Source organism: Coccomyxa subellipsoidea (assembly GCF_000258705.1).
Source record: "Coccomyxa subellipsoidea C-169, whole genome shotgun sequence".
Classification (NCBI taxonomy): domain Eukaryota; kingdom Viridiplantae; phylum Chlorophyta; class Trebouxiophyceae; family Coccomyxaceae; genus Coccomyxa; species Coccomyxa subellipsoidea.
In genome coordinates this window covers 189357-196974 of record NW_005178015.1, presented here as the reverse complement: position 1 = coordinate 196974, position 7618 = coordinate 189357, and the positions used below count along the sequence as shown (strand labels likewise).

Sequence of the window (7618 nt, the reverse complement as noted above, 5' to 3'; positions counted from 1 at the left end):
TATGCCACTGCTGGTCCATCAAAATGCAAGCTTGTCCTGTGCCTGGCTAGCCAATCTTGTCCCAGGATAATATCAAAAGACATATCAAGGATCAGCAGATCTACTGGTTCCTTGTAAGTATTCATACAGAGGTCTAATGTACAGCTAGTGCTAGTCTTCTGCTTGCTGCCATTGAAGGCGCGGACTTGTCTTGTGCTTGTTGCGCTCGTTGCCCATCCCCCCGCAGAAACACAATGCTGGGAGGCGCGGGAGTCAGTTGAACCTGAATCCAGCAAAATATTGACCTGAACACCTTGCACTGTGCCTTGCACGAGCATTCGCAGTCTGGGGTGTGGGCTAGTGGGCTGAGCTGGTGGGTCATACAGAATCTGCATGGCTTGTCTCAGGGGAAAATTAACTGTATCAAAGACACAGTCCCCTGGCTTGTATTCCCTGAGCACTTTCATGCTCCGCAAACATGACCTCCAGGCTCCAAAGCCTTTGGGCACCATGATGCACAGGGACATGGAGGGCTGCTGAATTTTCAGAGGCCTATAACTGGTCAGAAATCTAGTAACCTGATCAGGGGTCTCACACGAGAACCACACATGATCATGCTGGTGTGCTAGTGCTGGTATATTCTCCACCTGGTCTGGAAGGACTTTCACAGAAATCGTCCGACCAGTCAAAGCTTGTAGCTGGTCTTGTTCTGTGGAACTCAAACCACAGTTGCGCTCGGTGGGCCCTGTGAGGAGAGGGGAGAGAGAGGAGGTCTCAGTTACTGACCCGGGCTTGCGGGGAGGCGTCCAGGCGTCTGGGACGACGATGGGCGTAGGCATGCCGTTGGCCATCTTCACCGGGCAGTTGTGCAGTCCACGATCATGCGCGCCAGGGATCCGCGGCTTGCCCGGGACGTTGACCTTCTCGCCGCAGTGGAAGCACAGGTCCAAGGCAGACGCGTACAGCTGCTCTCGGCTGCCGGAGGGGTACTGCGGCGTGAAATGAGGCCGCCAGTTGTCAGGCGAAGGCGCTGGTCCCTGTTTTAACACACCCCGCTTGTGACCGCTAGTCTTGTTGGGCTCGTCCCTTTTCCTCTTCTTCCCTTGTTGGCGAAAGGCCCCATTTGCTTGTCTTGTACTTGTGTTGTTGTTTGTGTGCTGGTCTGGTTCATCACCAAAATCTGCTGGTATTGAGGTGTTCCTCTTTTGGCTCGCCTCAAAGTTGACAGCATAGGAGATCAGGCTTTGCAAGTCCTGAAAAGGTGTCCCAGACTGTGGGTTCCAGGTACACTCTCTCCTGACACCATCTTTGAGACCTGAGAGGAAACACTCAACTTGATCTGCTTCAGCCATGGGGCAGTCCTTCAGCTGCCAGATCTTAGACTTGAAATTTCTGGCGTATTGCTCAACACTTTTATGCTGTTTAAAAGACTTGAGCTGTTGCCTGATCCTCTGCTCTTCAAACAGATGGCCATAGCTTTCCCGCATGGTGTCAAAAAACAGATCTATGCTAGTAACATCCTTGTTTGCTTGTCTGAGCATCTGCTCAGCTGAGTGCCATGCTTTGGCAGCAGATCCTGTCAAACAGGCTGCCGCTACATCGACTTGCATTGGGCCAGGCACATTTTGCAATCTGATGTACCTGGCAGCTTGCATGATCCATGACTCAATATCTTGCTGGGGATCTGTGCCAGCAAATTTGTCAGGCATGGGCACCTTAACATGTGAGGTTCCTGGTGAGCTAGTGGCTTGTAAGGGACTGGGATGGCTAGTTCCTGGCCTGAATGAGAACACAGGATTTGCTGGGCCTGGGAGGCTAAGCTGTGCTGGTATATCATTGCTAGTCATGGAGGGTACAGACCCCACATGTGTTCCAGTCAAAGCTCTTGTGGCCAGGTTAGTCAATCTGGGGCCTACCGCTGGTGCGAAACCATTGATGCTCTGGGTAGCCGCGGCACGCCGCAGCAGCTGTGCAGCCGCTACGATCTCCTGTCTGCTGGGTTCCATGGCACCGGATGGCAGAGGTTGCAAGTCAAAGTCCATCAAATCAGGCGGTGACGCCGCTGGTGGTGGCCACTGTGATGCTGAACCTGCAGCTTGTGCATAAGAAACTTCTGGTATTGCTAGTGCTTGTGTGCTAGTAGCTGGTGGTGAGGTGCTAGTGGGTTGCACGCGTGTGCGAGTACCTTGCCCTGAAGACAGGCTCTGGTGCATTGCTTGTGAGCTAGTGGCTGGTGATTCTGGTGAGTTTGTGCCTTGTCCAGGGGCAGATCCTTGTGCTTGTGCTGAAGCCATTCCTGTAAGATCAGCCATCACATTAGATACATTCACATTGCCTCCTGTGGAAACAGTGCGAGCTGATCTGCTTGTGCCTGCAGACATTGCTGGCACATTAAAATGAATGCCTAATCTTGTAGAGATACCTCTCAGTTCTTGTGAGATCCTGGTAGTTGTGCTTGCCACGCTCATCAAGACAGGATGGTCCTCATTCTGCAGCTCTTGTATTTGCTTGATCAATCTGGTCTGCTTGTTGGCTCTTTTTGCAAGTGCATCTACATCAGCCTGGTGAACAGCATCTTGTTTTTCGTATTGTAGAACACGTTGCTCAAGCCATACCAGCCTTTCTTCGTCGGTGTAGCAAGGCTGATCCTGCTCGTGGGGCTGATTCTGCTGGTGATCTCCCTCGGCATCTGGCTCATCGTCAGTGTAAGGAATGCCTTGTAGGGCTGCTGGTCTGTCTTGTTCAGCTTGTGTCATGTTTTCATCAACATCTACGTCTTCATCGGACGTTTCACCTTCAACTCTATGCGAGAGCAACTCTGCAACGTCTTTAGGTGCATCGGCAGGAGGATACGACATCACTCATCGATCACATCCAAAAGCCATACATGTTCACTCGATCTTTTACTTAACATCTCCGAAACCTTTATCAGAGACTCTAGCTGTATGGGTCTAGTGGTTGTGGGCATATTGTCTTGTGCTGGTCGAGATAGTCTTGTCTGGTCGAGCCTATACAGGCCTCTGCACAGATGAGGTAGTCATCTGTGACTGTACTGTCACATGCAGTGCATGTGATAGTCCTGGTGCTAGTCTGGTGGCTTGTAATATCTCAGATTACATCTGTGATCTGTGACAGTTCAACCATTGTGACATTTGACATTCGCGGACCACTGACATTTTCTCACACCCAACAAGCCCTTGTAATCTTGCACACATTCCGAGTATTCAAACATTTGTTCTAGCTGGACAGATACAAGTAATACGTGCATACGTCACAATGCTTGATATCCTCCATATGATATTCATGGTCTAGCGCATATCTGGAGGATGAAGAATCCATCCCGGATTGCATTATGCTTGTGAGGGCGGTCTAAAACAGTCGGGGTAAAGCTGGCCGTCAGGTATTATCCATGCTGATCTCTCCTTTAGAAACAATCGCTTGTCATTTTTGCCAATTCTGTAATTTGCATGGATGAAGACAGGAAACATCTTTGACTTGTCACGGTGCTTTGCTTCTGGCACGCTGTCAATCTTTGGCTCCAACCTTCCTGAAGGGAACAACTGTCTCGGCATAATGTACCAATGCAGTCTCTGCTTCCAATCACTCTCCCTCCACAAGGCATTCAAGGCGGTTTGATCTGGGAGCTCCTGTGTGGTGCACTTGTCATACCACTGACGTAAAAAGTCTTTAGCATTCCTGGTAGGCCGAAAGAACATTAGGCACCCACATATGTTTCCCGTTTTCTGCTCTGATTGATTTAGGCCCTCTTCATCTAAGATATCGTCTGTTGCGATGAAGTCGAGGCCCCCCGGCATCACAGCCACCGGATCTTGGTACAGCACAGTATCCATATCAATCCAGAGCATAGTGAAGCCTCTTTCCAAGACCTTCCTTTGATAAGTCAGCCGATCGCATGACATTTTGTTGAAGAGCTTGGAACCGAAATCTAGAAGCGGCTGGTCAAAGTTTGTTGCCCCGGGCGAGAAAACATCGACCGACACAATGTGACCAGGATATCTCAAATTGAGGTATTCAAAACTGATTTCATCATCTACAACCGTGAGGTAGTTCTTGATGCCTAGTCCTTCGGCGTGCTTTATCCAATTCTCAGCAAAGTCTATGTATCCGCAAGAAGTCTGCGTGAGAATAACTGTTTTATCAACGGCCACCCTTTCAAGAATTGCTAGCAGACGATCTTGTGGTTCAACACGTCCGTATAAACGACCCAAGGTGCACAGGATGACGGACGACAAGAGTATACGGTATACCATACAGGGAGACTCCTGCGTGACAGCGATCCCATGAGCTTGCTCCAGTTCCGGAGAATTGTGCAAGACAGAACAATCCCCTTACAAGCAGACGATCTAGCAGCTTACCCGGACGTTTCCGATACGTCCTCTAGACTTCATAGAGTGGTTCCTTTCGAGTGGCAAGTGCTCGGTAATTAAGATGCTGAAGATGTCAAAGCATTCGCGTCTGTGTGTTGCTATGCGTTCATTTCTCCTCTTTGCTGCACCTGGCGAACTTAGGAGACTTTTGTGCAAAGCACGCGCGCAATCTATGGAAACGGCCCAGGAATTAGGGTATTTGTAATGTTGTTTTTGTGTGTGGTATATGGTTGATGTAAAGACCCCTGTTGGTGTGGATGCAGGGGGTGCTAAAGCCAAAATATAGCTGGAAAAACTATAAACTATAGCAAATTTATTTCATTTATTTACCCTAAACCCTAAACCCTGAATCCCACGGGAAAAAACATAAGTTTACAAATTGGCCCAGGGGTCTATGAAAATTTCTTTTTTTAGGGTGAATAATTAAGGTGGTGAGGTTTAGGGTTCCAGGGCTTAGGATTTTGGTTTAGGATATGTCGACTATGGTTTTATTTTCTTTACAAGTGGCGAACCCAGAGCCCAGAGGGCCATAGGGCATACACAGGTCCGTCTGCAGCCGAAACCTGGGGCCGATCTGCACAGGTTTGCAGCCCACAGGCTGTCTACTCGCAAATGCACCCTTGCAGCCTACAGGTCTTCTACACCCCTTCTGACACGAATACTGAGGGGTCGTCACGTGCACGGTTCCTAGGGACGGTCCCTAGCAAACCGCTCGAAACTTCGGGACGGATTTTGACATCGACGATGTCTCTGTCTCAGGAGCGGCCGCATCGCCGAATGTACCCGAAAATCGATCCGAAACAACTTACTTGAAGTACCAGTGTTTTTCCTGGGGATCGAACCTGGGAGCGTGGCATAGACAAATAGCAAGCTCGGACTACAGGGGGTAGCCTTTAGTACCCCAGGGCTCTGGTGGATATATCGCACGTGTATACTTACCCTGGCGCGGGGTGTCTGTCATTACAGGCCCGGCAAATCCCAAAGCCAAAGGCCATACGCTGTATGCAACCATGATGGCATACTATGCCCAAGTAGGGCATACACGGAGGGCGTCTGCAGCCACGCCTGTGGGGGCTACAAGAATGTTGCCGCCTAGCAAGTGTTGCAACACTAGCAACTGCTTCAATGCTCAATTTGCATATGCACGCAAGGGCATTCAGCCATGGCTTGAGCATGCTAAGAAATACAGGTACAGAGCAAATGTTGCTATGTCTGGGGTCATGATTTGTGGGCCTGCAACTGAGCAGGATCGTGCCCACCAGTTCTCTTGGGGTGTCCAGCAGATTCCGGTGGTGCAGGAGTTTATGCACCTAGTTTCAGCAGACGGCTCGCATGACGCACATTTTCAGAGGGGGATCAAGCAGGGTAATGCACGGGTGGTTGCCATGAAGCCACTTTTTACAGATGCTTACCTCACAGTGCGTGTTAAGCGCCTGCTTTTGTTGACTGCCCTGCGTCCATGCTTAGAGTATGCCAGTGAGGTCCTTGTGCCCACCACCACCCAGTCGAGAGCTTTGGAGTCTGTGCGGCTTAAGGCTGCACGGATGATTTTGGGGTGTCCCACGTTGACTGGGTCAGAGGCTGTCCGGGGAGATTTAGACTTGCCTTTGCTTAGCTCGCGCAGAGATGTTGCGAAGCTAAAGTGGCAACACCGGCTGCATGCTTTGCCTGCGAGTCGCTTTGAGAGTTTTATGTACGGTCGTGAGGCCCCTAGAGGTGTTAGGGGCAGGCAGCGGCGGCTTTTTGGCCAGGTGTGTGATGACATTTGGTCCTAACTTGTGTCTCTTTCGCGAGATGCGCTTACTGCACCCTACCCTGCATTTGTCACTGCTCTTGTCTCGGCTGTCGAGGAGAGGGATGCCGCACAGCTTGCGGGGGCTCTCTCAACCAAGCCTCGGCTTGGATTGTACAAAAGTGTCACTAGGGGTGCAGGTCTCAAGGAGTACTTATGCCGACACACCAATGGGCACCGCGCGGCTAAGATTTAGTTTCACTTCCGTTCCGGCACCTCCATGCTTACAGATCACCGCGCCGACTACCTTCGCGCACATGCTCACGTCAGGAGGCCTGCCCAACTTGTGACCGGGCAGAAGTCGTGGAGGATGTGCCAAATGTCTTGTTTGTCTGTCCAGCTTATGCAGTGCTCCGGAGTGCCTTTTTTGCCTCTTTGAGGGAGCTGGTCGGAGGGCAGCAGTTTGACGCGTTCCTTGCCTTGTCACCTTTTGAGCGAGCCGCCTCTTTTTTGAGAGACGACTTCATGTCAGGAGTCCCTGATCACTTGCATGCGGTCCACCGCCTTGGGGACAGTTTCCTTGTGGACATTGTGTCCCTTAGGACCTCCTTGTTGCCCGCATAGTGAGTTCAGCTTTGTTTTAGTGGTGTGCACTGTTCCGTGTAAGAATGACTACATGCATTTCCTTGACTTGTCTGCCCAGCCTCTGGGTTTTCCTGCATGATACCCTCAACGTCACCCACCGGGTGCTGGCAGGCCAGAGGCATCGGATCTATGAAGGGTACTAATCCGGTGCAGGGAGTTCATGTTTGAGGTACGATGTGTGAGTATACATGATCATGATAGGCTGCAGACTACTGTAGGCCCCGCAGATGTGGCTGCAGACGCCCTGCGTGTATGCCCTATGGCCTCTGGCTTTGGGTTTGCCGACCTGTAATAATAATAATGATAATAATCCGCGCGCGGCGTTCCTCTGGACTCTTTGTCAGGACGTATGAGCTCTCCTGTGGGGGTGCAGGCCTAGGTACTGACTTTCTTCAGACCTGTCCAGGCCTGCCAGGGTCTTGCGACGCGTAGATGTTGCTGGTTCCCCCAGTACCGAGCCAGGCTTGTCTTTTGCACCTCTGTGTTGATGACACACAGCGGATATAGGGCTCCTCTGGATGCCAGGGTTTAGAGTATTGGTCATCACGATAGCCTACCCTCAGGATCCCTAAGACTGGCCTCACTGAGTCAGGGTCCAGACCCAGATTGATAAAGTGGGTTACAAATTAGATCGCTCAGGGGATGAATGTGGTGACCTTGGTTTACAGAATTTGCTGTCCAACTTCATGCACGTTGTTGTAAAGGCTACTTTCACTGATTCATGTTATATCAAAGAATGCGCCTCACCTTGTAAGTGGAGTTTCAACCAGTGGTTCGGTCATACTATGTATTTGATAGGTTGATCACTATGGTATGGCCATATGGCATGGCATGGTGCTCAACCCATGACCAATGATGCAGGTGGCACCTCGTA

The 7618-nt window shown here is 50.6% G+C and overlaps 2 protein-coding genes across 2 annotated transcripts; both read right to left on the bottom strand.

Moving 5' to 3' along the window:
* Positions 1 to 252: 252 nt before the first annotated feature.
* Positions 253 to 1985, bottom strand: COCSUDRAFT_60632 (hypothetical protein; the record flags this gene model as incomplete). Its single annotated transcript, XM_005642540.1, has 3 exons — positions 253 to 262; positions 766 to 1016; positions 1896 to 1985. The coding sequence occupies 3 exons, from the start codon at positions 1983 to 1985 to the stop codon at positions 253 to 255; spliced, it is 351 nt and encodes a 116-aa protein (XP_005642597.1).
* Positions 1986 to 3074: 1089 nt separating this feature from the next.
* COCSUDRAFT_49426 (hypothetical protein) lies at positions 3075 to 6132 on the bottom strand (the record flags this gene model as incomplete). The annotated part of the gene is made up of 4 exons (XM_005642539.1): positions 3075 to 4262; positions 4356 to 4612; positions 5177 to 5307; positions 5780 to 6132. The coding sequence occupies 4 exons, from the start codon at positions 6130 to 6132 to the stop codon at positions 3330 to 3332; spliced, it is 1674 nt and encodes a 557-aa protein (XP_005642596.1). The 3' UTR covers positions 3075 to 3329.
* Between the last annotated feature and the right edge of the window lie 1486 nt (positions 6133 to 7618).